We start from the raw sequence: 16,619 nt of genomic DNA, 5'->3' as shown, positions 1-16,619 counted from the left end.
AGAGGAGCTCTGGCCCCGGCGTTGTAACTGGACACTGGCGCTCGTCTCCCATTCGCTCCGTAAGCCCTGCCCGGCGCTGCGCGAACACAAAGCCACCGGCGCCTTTTCTGGGGTTCGCCCTGAGACCTCCGTACACTTACATGCACGATCCTGGCCCTCTATTCCTGTTGCGCAATGAAACTCTGCGGCTGGAGGTATCTGTACCGACTTTTGTTTGATGTACCTTGCCCATGCCCCTTCGGCCAGCCGCACGGCCCAAGCGAAGCGAAAATGCGTGATGGCTTTTTCTGGCTTGAATCAATGCATTGCGACCTACATAGTTGCTCTATCCAATCTTGGCCCTAGCATACATTGTACTGCACGGAGCACAAAATTATAGTACACCGTACTCCGGGCGCACTCTTTTTTTTTAGCCCCCTCTAACAATGCGCTACCCTCGTTTAATATCATGACTGACAAACCATTATTAATCATTATCATACCTGCCATTTCACGACAGGTCACAAAATTTCTCCCGGCCGGGGTTTGTCGGCCCCAAACTCCCCGTAAGAAGTTCTTTCGTCTTTCTTGAGTTTCAGCCGCATAGGATTTGTGCAGAACTCAAACCCCGGCAGTATCCTGTGATACGCGACGCTCCCACATGAATACCCACTCGCTCGCAATTTTTCCTGAGTCCGGTAAGCTGCTCATCGTTACGATTACACAATACAGAGTACAGCGTACCGCAGATCGTATCTGAAATAACGGTATTGACCCGCTAATAATACTGCACGGTGAGCACGGCCGCCAATACGAAAAGGCGCAAATTGCCTTGTGGCCATCAATCCTTCAAGGCTCGATCCAGAAAATGGTGCGCTCCAATGTCAGACTCGGGTGATGCTTCCAGAAACGTGTGCTAAAGTCATAGAGTGGATTCCAGCGCCAACTCACATAATTGTCAAATCAGAAAGAAGGAGAGAAAACAAAATAAAAAGAGAAAAAAACAGAATGAAACCTGTCGTAGACCGACTGGAACGCCTAAAGTAGAACGGCAAAATAAGAACGAAACCAGCGACTGACAGGCTGACAGGCTGACACGCAGAACGCAAAGTGAAGAAATCTTCCCAAAGAAGAGTCTCACAGCCCGAGCCGACAGCTAATAGCTTCGCCCAGAGCCAACAACGTGAAAGCGAAGAAAAAAGGAACAAATGACAATCGCAGCTCGAGTGTTGGATTTTCGCCGAGGGTTCCCCCCTCTCTACCACGGAAAACCCGAAACCGAGCCTCGAGCTCGTAGGAAAAATATACGGAGCACTGGCTGCGGTACTAACCACACCTCTCCATTTACCACTTATGTCCTAGGCTCTTTCGCTGGGAAAGGACAGTCAGACCGATAGGCAAGCCAGGAGCCCCCCCTCCCCAAAATCATATTAGAGCCAAAGAGCACCAAAAGCGCCCTCCGGATTTCGGCACGCTTCTGGAATCGATCGACCGGCGAATCAGCTGGTGAGACGGTGCCAGAAATCACAGGCGAGGCGACGAATCAGGAAGTCGAGATGACCGAAAATTGATCAGATTTCGAACCATACACCAAGCTCAAAGGGCGAATTATTGCAGACTCGACAACTAGACGACAGAGAGTACTCCATACATTTTCATAAAATACGTAATCCAAACCGAACTGAGGATCTACGAGGTGGCGAAACGGGGCCCAAGGCTGTTTAGCTGGGGGGCGATGGTCCTAGCAAACTATAGGGTCCCCTCCTTTGATGATATCAGAAAAAAAAATAGAAGAAGAAAAGCCGAGACCCGTGCTCAACTAACGGGGGAACTAGATCGTTCCCATCATATGTAAGCCCGTTCAACCTGAGTCAAAAAGCAGAACTTGTCTCGTATCGGTCTTGGCCGACTTGAAATCCTATCTTGAAGGTTGAGGTTTCTCTGTGGGAACGGAGCTTTGTGCTATTTCCCTATTATAGCATCATAATGTGGTCCTGGCGATTGGTCGTGCGTTCGGCCGATCTTCTTCACACGAGTTGTGGCGGGCCCCGTCGGCTTACCTTTAGCTTTTCTGTAATTACCTGCAATGGGCATTTATTGAATACTGATTCAGTATTGAGTGGGCACGAGGCCCGCTCCCTTCCACGGCCAATCCAATGACACGCCGGTCTCTCTGATTAGGTTCAATACAAGTAGCTTTCGCATGACTCCAAAAAGAAAAGAGAAAAAATTACGAATCAGGGTCCGAAAAAGTAAAAATCACGGCATTTACTCGGCAAAAATGCTGACAGTCGACGCGAGTGAACTCACTAATGTTAATACTAATGTGCCGTCCCGCTCGGACAAGGTCATGAAGCGTCTCTAGTGTCTTGCTAGAAACTGGAAGCTCTGAAAAGCTCTCTCCAGCGATATACTGCATTCTGCAATTGTTCTCCATAGATGAGGAGGCAAGCTGGGCAATGCCAAGGATAAAGTACCCAAGCGCCACAGACTGTCCAACCAACCATTGCCAATGGAGAGTCTGCCGGAAAGGGCTGCCAAGGGCCTCCGCTTCCTCCTCTTCCCCTAAAACTAAGCCACCCTAACCGTTGAATGGCGGTCGCAGGGGCCTGCACACTAGGGGACACGTGGTTTTCGGGAGCGGATGGCCTGATTGCAGAAAGCTCGGATCACCTTGTCGTGGATGATGCTCAGCGAAGCCGCGATGATCGTCATTTCTTCATAGGGCCGGCCGGCGCAGGTCAGAGTTAGGTGCCTATTCTGAAGATGGTCTAATGTTGCGATGGTTGAGGCTATGCGATTATGTGCAACAAATTGCACCCCAGTGTGAATGTTGGCTTCTAATTGCTGCATTCCTTTTATGGTAATGGTAAAACAACTGGGCTTCGCCTATAGTATTATACACTATTCTTAGTCCGAATTGTTTATCTCTTTTGTGGTGCATATTATTTTGGGGGCGCTGAATTTGGGGAAAAGAAACAGTCTGCCTTGCTGCGGTTCGATTCTCGTTTTTTCCTAGTCCTCTCCAGGATGATTGATTGATTTTGCTTTTTTTTCTTCTCTTTGGTTTTTTCCCCCTTTCCTTCCCTCCTCGTCTCTTCAGATTGATTAATTAATTTCGCTTCTCCCTCGTGTCAGACGAACCATGATCTGCTGAGACATGCCATCGCTTGTAATACGTCAGAAATTTTGAACGACCCACTAACTGTCGGAGATGGTTACTCCGCACCACGATAGGGGCTTCGTAATACCGAATCACAGAACAAAGCAGGATTTCTTGATTCAATACGTGTACTCCATTCTGTTGATATGGCCCAGGACTGATCAGCAGGAGGGTTGAGGGTCTTGATAGATCCCGCTCTTTTCCCTCTTCCTTCTTTTGGACCTCATTTTCGGTATCATCAAATTGAACAAGTCCACCAAAAAAACCACCCCACTTGAAATTGAACTTGAAATCGCAGTCGATCCTTCCAGAGGTCCAGGCCTGGGCAGGGCGTCAGGGTCGGAGCCGGCGTCCAACCCCAAGGCATCCTCCATGCGAAATAGGCTCCAATTTCCTGACTCCTGGGAAAGGAACCCAGTGAACGCCACTACAGTGCTTTTCCTGATAGCAGGTTCTGCCAGGAAATATTGCTTTCTGATTCCAAGACAAGCCCTAAGCAGCTATGCAGAAGTCATTGGGAGTGTCTTCATGTGAGGCCCCGCTACAGATGATCCAAAGGAAAGAGGGGGAGGGGGTCAAGTATGGGCCATTTGTGATTTGTACAATAAGGAAACGTGCCTTCATCCTGCATTGTCTGGAGACCCCAGTGGAGGGTGGACGTGTGGAGTAAGGGGGATGATATGATACACGATGATCTCACACCCGTTTCCAGAAACCTGAACGTGGGAAGTATCAGGTGCGGAACGGGAGGAAGCGGGTGATTCTCTTCAGCTAACTATAATGATGCTTTGCGCAGGGTGAAGAATCCGGCCTCTGATTAGAGATCGATTGGTCTTTTATGTAGTGGCTTCTACAGAAGGTCACTTGGCCACCCGCTTTCTCTAATCTCTATCATGAAGAGGCTTTTTTTTTATTAAAGAAAAGAAGAGAAGAAAAGATATTCTCTTAAACCCGAAACCCGACGAAAATATTAGAATCACAGCCAAGCCCAGGATAATAATAAGGCGCTGCTCATGAAGATTTGACTCTTGTTCATGTGACCGCGCGGGGAGAAGGTCGCAGTCACTCCAGGCTACTGTAGATGTTTCGATCCCAACCCCGGGCCTATAGATCAACCCGGAGGAAACATATCCGGCATGAATTTTTTTTTTTTTAAAAAAAAGAGGGAATGTCAAGGAAAGGCTTGGCGTCGCCATTTTGTCCTGGTTCTCACTATCTCTGTGTCATAGCAACCGAGACCTATTACCTTCACGGGCAAGAGGTGTGCGAGGAGAGGTTTCATCCAACAAAGCGTTGGGGTGGGAAATTCTCCGGTCAATGCATCATCAGCAAGTGCGCCGGGCAACGGCGCCTGGTTACGTTGAGCAGAGTATTCTTGTCATGGCCAGTGGCCCAATCAGTGGCGCCAGAGGCACTGACGGTGGTGTCTAGGGTGAGGGCTAATGCTTCAACCGTCACACCGCGAGCCAGTCACCCGGGACGTTAGCCCCAGGCTAAGAGCAACTTGCAGCAAGTGAAAGCACAGGACGGTACTTTCCCTTCATCGCGATGGTTTCTGCTCTTCTTGTAATGACCACTCTTCGGAAGTAGTAACTGTGAAAAGAGGGAGGGGGTCCTCTGAGGGGGTCTGAGAGCTTGGAGCCTGTTGTTTGCTCTAGCTCTCCCGAATTGATGTCGCATTCCGCGCCAACTGACAGGTCGCCGGACGCACGGCTATACCTTAGCGCAGGTTTGGTCGTCCATTCTTCATCAATCAGATCTCTGCGGTGACATACTGTGACGTGACTATATTCGGCAGTATGTGCGAGAGCCAAAACTATTCAATACCTATCAGGGGATCCACCGGTAACATGAAATTTGCAAAAGAATTACTTCAAGCATATACGGAATATGGCACACTAAGTAAAAAATAAGGTCGCAAGTCCCAAGTCGAATGGGGGGTAGGGGTGCGCGAACTGAGTACGTTAGTAGTTTGTGGCGAATTCATAGGTATACTGTAAATTGAACTGCTCAGGTACCCCCTCGCCAGTTCGATCGATAGGTTAATAGCATAAGCGAGAATTCTCCGGCCATCGATGATTCGTAATTGGATGGCCTTTGGTTTGATCACAAGTCCATGCCGGCCCCCAAATCTGGCAAATCCATTTGTGCAGTTGACCCAATTTTCGCTTCATTGCACTCCACGGGTGATGGTTCCACTACGGGCTTCTCAGTGCATGTTTTAGTCTCGGTGATCTCCGTGGCCGGCACATAGCTCAGTGGATCTGGCTGACTTATGATGTGTCTTTGCTCAGGCGATCTATCTGTCCCTGTTCATGATCATCACGGCGCCACATGGGCCTGACGCCATATCCAAATCATGATGGAGGGTGTCTATACGAGGCCGGCAAATGGTTCTGCAATAGGCCATAAAACTTAAAAAAGAATAGGCGGCACGGCGTTGACGATGATTTTCCTAATAATTATGTATTGTTTAGGCTTTATTATTCTTGCGCTAGGGGGCAAAGATATGATGGAGCCGGATCCTGCCTCAGACTAGCGATACAGTGGGTTTCTTTGCTGCCGGCCTCATTCATGCACACCAGCAACCACCCTGCAGCTGTGAATGATGTGACTGGGGTTTCCAGCCGGCCGACTTTGCGGCTCATCTCATCTCGAGGCAAAGAGCGGGACTATCGCTTTCAATAGCGACGAAAATTTAAGATCAAGGGAATGATGATAGGCTTGTGGCCGAGAGAAAATCTTGTGCTGTGAATGTCTGTATTTTACGATGCACTTCAACAATACAGAACCGGATTTTGCAAAATTGTAAACCCCGGTACCGCTCTTACAATTAGTACCATTCGTGGCGTTAGAAAGTGGGCCGTGGACAAGTAACTTTGGTACCCGCTCCGAACAGCGCATATCTCGGTGGACTCAGGCGGGCCTCTTGATACGTTCGCCCAGAAAACGGAGCCAGCAGAGCCTCACTGCCCCCTCTGTCAGGCATTCTCTGGAGTTGCGACGACGCAATATACCACCGTCCCGCAGGCATCCTGATTTCGGTCTGCCTTCTTTTGGCCCCCTACATCGCGAACTCCACTACTTGGTTGCTGCTGGATTCGGTAGATTATCAAGGCCCCATCTATGGAACCGTGTGTTCCCTCTGAGCACTCTGGCCTGAGTGGACTCGGAAAACACAGGCGCGGAAACAGGAGAGATCTTCTTCGGCTGGGTCTTTTGGTCCATGGAAACAGTCAGCTAGTTATCGTAGGTACAGTAGTTGATTGTAAAGTAAGTCGATGTCTAGCTAGTTATTTAACGAACCACCTAATTGGATTGACTAACTATGAAGTATAATCTGCGTGATATTGCCAATCACATGTTCTCGTCCAAAATTATAATCATATTATTAATAGAGCACACATTTAATGTTGTGTAGTTGGCTTATAGCTAGATGGGAAGAAATGCGGGTGAGATTATCTTCAGAAAAGCTCCCCCAGTCACTAGAGCCTTGAGCTGACGACACGGGTGGCCTGGTATAAGCGATTCGCGCGATCTCTGCAAGGCGGGTTAGATTAGGGCGCCTAAGGTGACGTCTGCAGTTGACAGAGGCTAATATGATGTAGATTGCGGTAAAATAGACAATTGTAGGCGGGAAATGCCCTCAACCATTGAATAGGACTAGTATCGCTACCCTTGTCCCTTGTCTCTTGCCTCATGCTGCTAGGTCTCTCCGAAGGTGCATTAGCGAGGCGGCATGTTTGAATGTATGTAGGACGAACTGCGGGTGGTGTGCACTGTTCTGACGAACAAAAGCATCGTCACATTGCATTAAACAAACAAGATGAAGATCACTGCTAACACCCCCCACCTCTCCCCGTCGCTTGTCTGCTCGTCTTGTTTTACTCAATCAGTCGCAAGGTGAACGGCGTGATATCAGCCCCCTGTTGGATCGTGGCCTTCGGTCGCCTCACGGGATCGATCGGCTGCATGGTGCATGCAGTATGTAGCAAACTGTTTCAGGGCATGCAGGCTGACTGATTTGTCCTTTCTTGACAAACAGAGCGTGGGGCCCCCTAAATAGAGACGGGACAGGAGACTCCTTCCTGAATCGATCAAGATACGTCGGCCCTCTCGCTCTTCGTCCAGGATTGATCTGAAATACCTGCATGGCGGGGAAACACTATTTTAGCCTGCATTGGGGAGGGAGGGGAGAGGGGGGTTACCGATAGCCTTACTGAGAGCAAACAATGATCTATTTTGGTGCCAGGAGACATACTATACCACTTCTTTTTGGCTTAGAAATGGAATTTTTGAAATATTTTCTCTTTTCTTATTCCTCATTCCCGCATTTTTCTTATTTAGGACATGCAAAAGCAATATCTGATTGGATCTTCTTGATTAGATTGCCTTTCTATGGCAAGAACTGGATGTGATCAAGCATGCTCTCATTGGGTCTCTATGTTATTTTTCATGCCAATATCATCTGCACTGCCCAGGCTTAGGGTGGCAGATATCGTACACCTGACCAGGGCGATCAATAAAATAAACTCCTCTATTCCCTTTGACAATATCCAACTCCCTCTGACAATGGCGGGGTTGGTGGCTCATCCGCACCGAAAATACCCGATTCAGCCTTTTCAACCCCGCATCATATTCCCCCACGTGGCAAGGTAGCTGTCCGTACTCCGGAACATCTCCGACGGCAAGGTTTGATCGGTCCCGATAATCATCAGCTTGGGAAGTTGGGGGCGAGCCTGGAGAGGGTAAGAAAGAGTGAAAAAAAAGAAAATAAATTATTCTGTCCAAAGGAGAAGAGAGAAAGAAAGAGAACGCGAGGCAGGCGCGGGTAGTTCAGTAGCGCAGTCAGTGATGATGGTGGGCCTGCTGACCGAATCTGGGCTCTGGATTTTCCGTTGTTCAATAGCCATTAACCTCACAGACCGTAATGGTTTTTGTTGGGATCGGCATGTACTTCGCAGTCCTCCTAGGTTGGGTGGGCCAAGGACAAATGCCTGCGACAGGATCGTCGGTATGCCAAAAGAACATCTGCCGATGCCGCTTAAGGCTTTCGAGTAACAGGGACTGTGTTCAAATAAAAAAAACATGGCCATGGAAATCACTCAGTGATCGCGCACCCGATTGGCGTGGCCAGCCCAGGCCAAAGAGGGTTCAACAAGATTTTCAGATGAAACCCTTACCCTCCTCCCCCGCAGCCTGCCAGATGAAGTAGAACCCCATGTCATGGTGGCACTCAGACTGACAAACCAGTATCCCGGTATTTGTGTATCTGCAACACCACGCGCCATTCGGGCGGGCAGCCACCCCCTCAACACACACACACACACACACACACACACACACACAAGATACCTTTGAGGGTCACGCCAATCGCGTCGTTGTCTTCCAAATCGATCTTCAATCAGACGCTATCGCCATCAGAATCCACATCCCTGCCATATCGTTGCCCATATCCAAATCCAGATCCATACCGGGCGCCTTCGCTGTCAGAGTCGTCGAAATCAAACTCCTCATCGTCAGATGCCCCATGACGTCGATACTTCGCATATATGGCAGAGGGATCGTCATCTTCATCCGAGGAAGAGAGTTCCTCATCTGGATAGTCATTGGCGGGATTATTCTCGGCTGTGTGGGGATAATTGTGAATGCATTCGATCAGCAAAGTTTCTTTTTCTTTTTCTCCTCGTGTCCTGCGTGTTGCTTTCCACATTCTAGTCCAAACCGGGTGATACAAATGCAAAGACATTGGAATACAAGACAGCCAACATGAAAGGTTTCAGGGTCCATAAAGCAAATTCACTCACCATTCGAGTCAGCATCCTCACTATCCCACTCCTCTTCGTCATCCTCAACAAAGTGCTCCCAATATTCTTCGTCCTCTGCAGTGATCACGATGACACCAATGCCCCGATTGGACGCCTCAAACTGCTTCATTTGTTGCTCGGACTCGAACTCGGCCAATGGGTTTGTAAGCATATCACTTTCGGCCAAGGGACGCCGAATATACACGTCGTAGACGTAATCATCCTCGCTGTCGTCCGCCACCGCCGGGTCCGCGCCAGGGCCAACGTCTCCCATTTGAACCTCTACACGATCTCTTGAGGACTGCTGTGCCGCAACATAGGGCTGCCTCGGTGGTCGAGGCTGATATTTCATCGGCTTCGGGGGAGAGACAGGTTTGCGCTGGAAATTCGGAGGGGCTGAGGTAACTTCTGTCTCGTGAGCATCAATTTCCATGTCTTGTTCAATCTCCAAGGCGACCTGTTCAAATTCCTTCGCGAGACGTTCTGATTCTTCATCCCAAGTGCTCTGGTGGGCGTTCGCAGATTTCTCCAGCGTCTGGGAGAGGTGGTGCTTTGCGGCCGTGATTACGCTTTTGCGTTCTTCACGCCACCGTTTTTCGGCTTGATTCACAACGGGACGCTTTCTGGGCTTGACTGGCGATGCTGGTCGCTCTACTGACTTAATAGTGATGTCCTGTCCCTCTGTACGTGTCTGTTCGACCAGGTCGGCCACCATCGATGCTTGTCGAGAGTGTGGTTGGCGCCGCAGCTGTTCAACCAAAACAGCAACGCCTGGCGTCGCGCCATCTGCCCGACGCTTCTGAATGCCGCCATTGAAACCGCGAAGAGAGCCCAGGCTTGTGCTGCTGGACCGAGAGATCTGAAATCGGCGCAAAGAACTCGTACGGCTCGGCGAGGACGTTCTAGAGGCTACATCTTGCTCTGCTAGATCGACTACCGATGAGATGTTCGCATGAGTGGCAGTTTCGGGTCCAGCCTGCGGAGGTTGCAGCGCTCGTCTGCGCTTCTCCTCGGCTTCCTTCTTTGCAGCAGCCATGCGCTGGGCTTCGCGGATCTCGGCGCCGGGTGAAGTAGCCCGAACCAAAGGGACACCACTAGAAGAGGTGACCGGTGCAGTGCGGCGATGGGGCACATGCAGGCTGCTCACAGACCGAGGACTACGCAGCAGTCTCTGGGTAGCCGGGTGGACTGGAGCCGGAGAATCGGACTCTGATTCTTGGACAGCATCTTTACTGCTGATGGTGACTCTCTGAAAGACAAAATCCGTGAAACGACGCTTAGTCTGGTGCAACGAAGATTGTATATCTGGAATGGACGTTAGTGGTCGCTAGGGATGAAGCTACGCTCGCAGAGGCGATAAACATGTGTTGGGAGAGGGAAGAGATCATGGTAGCAGAAACGGAAGATACAGTGAAGCAAGGTTGAATAAATAAGGGTAGATGAAGTCGCGCTTCAAGAAAAGATACCCGATTAAACATCGTCGCAGGAATGTGTTTGGTGGGGTGTAGATCGTGGGGGTACCAAAAAAACAAGGGCAAAAAAGCGAGAAGAGGGGTATCCGTACAAAGTGTTTCCACCGGTTCCTCTTCGCGGCGGCGCTTGATGTTAATTTGCTCGGGAGGAAGAGCCATTTGCAAAGCGCCTGGAAAGTATGGATGACCTGGATTGTGCGACCTGAGATAGAGGGAATGCAATGGATGAAAGAAGCGCCGATGGCAGCTTTCTTGCGTTAGCTGGATCGGGCATAGTCTGGATCACGTGGATTCAAACTCAAGCCTATAATATCAGGCATTAACAAATTTCAATGCCTCAATATTGTGGGCAGTTGGCAATCGCCTCGACAAGTTAAATATGAAATTGTTCAATCTAGATTATTCCCCAAAACCATTAACAATATTAGGTGGGAGAGAGATGCGAAATGTTGGTGTCGCATCTTGAGAGTATGTACATAACTTCGTCATGAAGCTCATCCTCGCATGTGGGATGCATTAATCGGCTCGAGAACTGTGTGATTATGTTCATTAGGCTGACTGACTTGGGAAGGTATTAGCAAACTCCGGAGTCACATTTAAAGAACCGAATCTTGTTTGAATAGATATATATTGAACCTGAGCCGAGTTCTATAAAAAATTTTACCCAGAATCTCTATTACTCGCAATTCATCAGTTTCAGATAGTTTCTCCCTCTCGCGCTGCTATGAGCAATGGATGCACATCAATGACAACCTTAAAATTGTTCAATCCACGTATGTGCATGATTAAGCCCTAAAAGTCTAGAAACCTAAAATGTAGACCAGCCGGAGAGGGTTACCACCATATATGGTACATAAAATTTAAACAAAGCCGAGTAATATGGAGAATATAAAGATAAATTGCTAGGGTTTGGAATACACAATAATATTCATGAAAGCCCTGGACCGATACATAATCCCACATTGTGGGTTGGTGAATTAGTAAGTTGTGAAGATTGGAGCAAAGCGCTAGCAATGATTTGAAATCATCGGCTCGTTGGTTCTTACATGTGATTGAAAATGTATAGGGCAGGCAAAAGGTCATTTATTCATGAGGTATCTAGCAAGTGAAGTTGAAGTACCAAAGTGCTGGGCCAATCCTCGATAGTTGACAGCTCGTCAAGTGTGTCACTCTCAGCTCTCCAAGTGCCTAATTGAGCGTTGCGACGACCCATCAAGCGGAGGGCCTTCCTGCTCTGGCTGGAATGGTCCTAAAAGCGCAGCCTGAGGGTCTCTCGCATCATGATTCACTGCTTCTGCCCTGGAAGGCGAAGATGGTTGCGCTTCACTGGGGCTCTCTCGCGTGCTGTTTGTTTCCGGCTGAACCGAAGAATCATCCAGCTCATGAGGTCTTTCCAAAGCCCCCAAAGCCTGCAGCTCGTGTGTATGAGTTGTTGAACCCGAATACATCTCCGCTATATTACCTGAACCGTGTAGTTCGGCTCTAGCTTCCGAGGTGGGAAGCTCTGCCGTCTCGGGCTGCTCTGATCTTTCCAACTGCTTCGCCTTGCCAGGCTTGCCACGGTGCTTCAACCGATAATAGAGCCACAACGCCGCAATTGCGATTATGATCACACCGGCGGCAACTCCAATACCGATTCCAGCCTTTGCGCCGGCCGAAAGCCCAGATTCGCCGGAACTAGACGCTGCAGATACTGCAGATGCCGCAGAAAATGAACCACTGGAAGTAGCTGTAGCCGTGACACTAGCGGCTTTCACTGTTGCAATATTAAGGCCGGCAATTGTCGGTAACGTAGCACTCGGATCGAGTGTCCAGTAGGAACTGCTCTGTGAAGGGCAGGCCGGCCTCGTCATAGTCATTGGAGAAGTGGTGTTGATGGTGCAAGAGGCCCATTCTTTACTCAAACTGCTATAATCAGGGAGCAGAGATGGGGTTTGGGAGCTTCCAGACGATGTATAACTGACTAGCCCGTAATCCTCACCTCTTGATTACCACTGTGTCAGTTGATCATACACTGAGTCAGAGAAAGAGGTTGATGGGTGATCGGAACTTACGTTTCATGCCATTCATAGATGACCGCACCACTCCAATTGGGTGACATCTTGGAACCGAAGATAACAGGCTGATCTGTGAATTTTCGGGGCTGAACCGCAGTGCACCCTTCCTCTGAAATAAATATAGGCACTCCTAGGGCCCCAAATATCGAATTGTAATTTTCGTATCCGGAAGAGGTGTATGTGGAGTCTCCGCACCAAGCATAGGTGTTGAGTCCAAAAAAGTCAATCGTCTCGCTACTGTTTCCTCCACACACCAGATACTCTGCCAGTTGCTGTCGAATCTTGAGTTCGTCATCTGTAAAATACCCAAAAGGAATAGTACGATATCCTCTGGCATCGGTATATGCTTTCATATCTCGGACTGCTGCTTTAAGGGACGGAGCGAGGATGTTTTCGTTGTCTATTTTGGGTTGTAAGATGGATGTTGATAATCGTCATGCAGGGTAGTGACCAGACCTGAGCCGGAAGCATTATATTGAATCGTCTCGACACCAACGAGAAGGCCTAAAAGGTTGTTATATCCCGCCATTGCATCGAGCACGTTGGTGTATCGTGTGTACTGGGACATATCCCATCCTTCGTTGCTCTTGAAAGGGTATCAGAAGAGATCTCTCAAAGCAGAAAGTACCAAAATTATTTTCCTGTTAATACGTACGGCGGTCTGATTGGTGTTCACCAGGTTCGCGATGACATATATTTCGTTGTCATCGAAGCTTTGCATGCAGTCATCATGATCCTGTGTTGGATCGACATAGTATACAGTGACTGTGTTCGCGCCCAACTGCTTCAGTAGAGGTGCATCAATTGCGCACTGGCTTGATTTGGCTAGAACATCAGACGAGGTCTCTGCAGCCTCGTATGAACCATATGTGACGCCTTGGTTTTCGAGTGGATTAGCTTGGGTAAATGGAAAGGCTAGTACTCGACTCTCGCGGAAACTTACCTTTGATTTGCCATCGCTCTTCAGATTTCAGAAACCCATTGCCGGAGGTCTTGATAATCGGCAAGCCCATGATTTAAGATTAAATCATAAGGTGAATTGCAAAAGATGCTCCCCGGACGGTCAATAAGGTGGAGGGGGTCGAAAGGGGAAGTTTTTCTCGAAGAATGATTAATTGAACAACCGCCGGACTTCCGAACAGAGCCCTAGTTATCGTGCTAAATTTGACAAACTCCACTAGGGGTCCTCAGGTACATGGTACCGATGGTAGTAATTACACTAATATAAGCTAGACCTCCATTGATCCTTCGCGCTCGCTGAGCCGCCCGTTAATTTGTTAGTTGGATGGGGGCGAAAACTCGTGCGAAGAATTGAGCCACGATGCCCTCTGATCAAAATGAGAACAATGAGGTGCTTGAAATGCTATTTCGAAATCTATTATAGTGATTCGATCTCAATGATAGTTTGAATAACAAGACTAAGCTTTTCCACGCGAGAAATGTCGGGTTATTGCTCTTATGGAGTGGGAGGCGCGGGTTACATTGCAGTAGCGGTCAAAATGGAATTAAAATGAGCCAAGAAGAAAAGGACCCCAAACAGCGCCCACCAGAAAAGCTTTCTTGGGGCTATGGGGACTTAGAGCGCCCCAAAAGCAGGATTAGGCGATGGAGCGGTGGATGCTCATCGATGTTTTAAGCCTCAGGGTCAGCGATATTGTGACACTCAGATACACCGTATAATATTGCGAGTGCATGGCTTATGATTTATGATTAAAAGATCCATGCGCCTTTGGACTGTTTATTGGAGGTCAGTGGTTCTCTAAAATTTAGAGGGGGGGGGGGGGGAACGCGGAGAACGCCCTCATGATCTAAGTGGAAAACAATTTGCATCTGTATACATAAGGGCCACTTCCCAAAAGTCTCCGGTCGGGAATAGGGTCAATAAAAGCTGGGAAGCAAGCCTTTTCAGCCACAGCCTTCACAAGAATATGTCATTCAACATATTAGCTACAATGACAGGAGTGTGCCGACCTTTCAGTTTCATGCAACGGGAAATGTTCTGAAGTCTGATACTTGCACCAATTATGATCAATAGCACTGGTTCACCAGACTATCCTGCTAGCAAAGTCCCTCAGGGGCTTCATGTAAGACTGCCAGGACGGAACAAAATTAAATACAACTGTACTACTCCCGCTTCGGGGATGATCTGACCACGGAAAACGTCATCGGAAACTGCCTTGTCGGGCGAGTTTCATCATCGAAGAGTCCTCTATGGAAGTGGAACGCAACTTGCAGCAGCTCCACTTCAAGGTCTTTGCCAGTGAATGGAGATATAGGGGCATTCTCTGTTAGTGGTTGGCTGGGCAAAGTATTCAACTTTGTTCGATCCTGCGATACCAGGACTCTTACTACACCGGCAGCTGTAGAAATTTGTGGTCTTATAATTCGCTGTTTTGTAGATATTCGCCTCTCATTGATGGATCCCAGCAATTTGTCCCGCTTTTATATACGCCCTACTTATTTTATAATATGGCCAATTATGGCGCTTCCTTTTGCTACGTATGTACTGTATATCGGTAGCGTCGCTAATACCGATAGCCCAGAGAGGGATCATTATTATGTATATCCAATGAACTTGATGTCGGTTTACTGTCATAGTGCTACTTGCAGGGTAGCGACCTTTAGGTTAGGTATGAAAGTAATTAATCTCAAGATATAATTGACAATGAATTGGTATTAAAGAAGGATATTGCATACGATCTCAAGGATATAAAATTGATAAATTGATCTTATTTAGATAGACAGTTACAAGGAGTGTCAAGATTTGTATCAAAGACGTGCTGCAGTGAGCTTTCGCTGAAGCTTGATGATTATGTCGAGCAGGATCTCCTCGCTGCAACCAGATACCACAATGACCCGAACATCGCGACTAATCTATTCAACTCTACCACCGGCGCCACCGAGAATATCCAAGACCCCCAAATACTTGCTGTGCCTCTCGGTTTACCTTCTCCAAAGTGCGAGCTGCCTGTACCTTCAGGATCGCGGTGCACGTTCCAAACTCCACATCTGACGCGGACACTAGACGAAAGCCCTGTACCACATTCTCCATGAGCGAATGGCAAGTTTCAAAAAGGAGCGCCATCTCGAAAAACTTGACTAGGAGTAGCTGATTCTCGATCAACTTATTACCCCATGTCTCACGACACAGGGCATGATTGTGCGCGTCTTCCAGGGACACGCGAGCCGACCGTAATGCGTTAATATCCATCCAAATTCGCTCATGGTTGAAAGCTGATTTCGTTTGTAAGCTCTGCACAGGAAATGACGGGCACCAGGTGTGATCGAGAACATACTAGACATGATGATTGCGGATCCTTCGCCCTCTCCTCCAACCAAATCCTCACTCGGGACGACAATATCACCAAACTCAATGTATGTGGATCCTAATAGAAGCTTGCAAGTCCCTGGCAACCTGGGTAGACTAACCACTGGGACTCACGCCTGAGTTCGTCATCTTCCGTTTGGTAACCCCTTGGAATTCATCGGGATCATAAACTCCGATAGTCCTTTTGCGCCTGGCACTCCCGTGCGTGCAGCTGTCAGAGGTAGTCGGCCTTTTGGCCTTGAGTTATCCACTTCTTTGAGCCATTAATCACCCAGTGGCAGCCATCTGCCGATATCCCAGCAACCGTCTGAATGCTAGCAACATCGCATCCGGCTATGGAGAGGACATGCCTGAGATGAGAGCTTCGGTAGAGGTAACTAGGACCTACCGCCAGGCTCGGTAACCGCCAGGCCGTGCCTCTGCTGTTCTTGCAGAAGCGGACCGAATCAGTGCCTCTTCTCTTTGACAGAGCCATAGTGATTCAAGGGAGGAGACCCAACAGTAGATCCGCCATTGATACCCCAAACGACGTCTCGGTGGCCGCACCGGGCCATCTCATCGATGACCTTCAATCGAGTTTACTGTTAGTACTAGAAACGTGATCATAGCCTGGCTGGCTCATCAATTCTCACAATATAACATGGAACACGTCCCACTCTCAAAGAAGCGTTTATTCAAAAATGCCATGTCATTGTTTTTGGATTCCGAGTTTCTTCCCTTCCGGCGCAACTCCGCCTGGGAGTCGAATTCCTTGAACATTTTCAACTGGGATGGGATATGCCGAGGCGGCAAAGTATCCGAGTTTGGCGTGTC

At 48.6% G+C, this 16,619-nt stretch overlaps 3 protein-coding genes across 3 annotated transcripts; all 3 read right to left on the bottom strand.

Annotated features, from left to right (window-relative positions):
- Positions 1–8,546: 8,546 nt before the first annotated feature.
- Positions 8,547–10,580, bottom strand: N7462_009714 (Iwr1 domain-containing protein; the record flags this gene model as incomplete). Its single annotated transcript, XM_057081428.1, has 3 exons — positions 8,547–8,770; positions 8,950–10,254; positions 10,514–10,580. 3 exons carry the CDS (start codon positions 10,578–10,580, stop codon positions 8,547–8,549), a joined length of 1,596 nt encoding a protein of 531 aa, XP_056930265.1.
- A 1,013-nt stretch (positions 10,581–11,593) lies between these two features.
- Positions 11,594–13,491, bottom strand: N7462_009713 (uncharacterized protein; the record flags this gene model as incomplete). Its single annotated transcript, XM_057081427.1, has 6 exons — positions 11,594–12,329; positions 12,386–12,415; positions 12,476–12,878; positions 12,935–13,064; positions 13,134–13,354; positions 13,422–13,491. 6 exons carry the CDS (start codon positions 13,489–13,491, stop codon positions 11,594–11,596), a joined length of 1,590 nt encoding a protein of 529 aa, XP_056930264.1.
- Positions 13,492–15,362: 1,871 nt separating this feature from the next.
- N7462_009712 (uncharacterized protein) lies at positions 15,363–15,781 on the bottom strand (the record flags this gene model as incomplete). Its single annotated transcript, XM_057081426.1, has 2 exons — positions 15,363–15,712; positions 15,775–15,781. The coding sequence occupies 2 exons, from the start codon at positions 15,779–15,781 to the stop codon at positions 15,363–15,365; spliced, it is 357 nt and encodes a 118-aa protein (XP_056930263.1).
- Positions 15,782–16,619: the final 838 nt, after the last annotated feature.

The sequence above is a fragment of the Penicillium macrosclerotiorum genome, assembly GCF_028827735.1.
Source record: "Penicillium macrosclerotiorum strain IBT 26536 chromosome Unknown utg000009l_segment0_segment0, whole genome shotgun sequence".
Lineage (NCBI taxonomy): Eukaryota > Fungi > Ascomycota > Eurotiomycetes > Eurotiales > Aspergillaceae > Penicillium > Penicillium macrosclerotiorum.
This window is presented reverse-complemented; position numbering and strand designations above follow the sequence as displayed.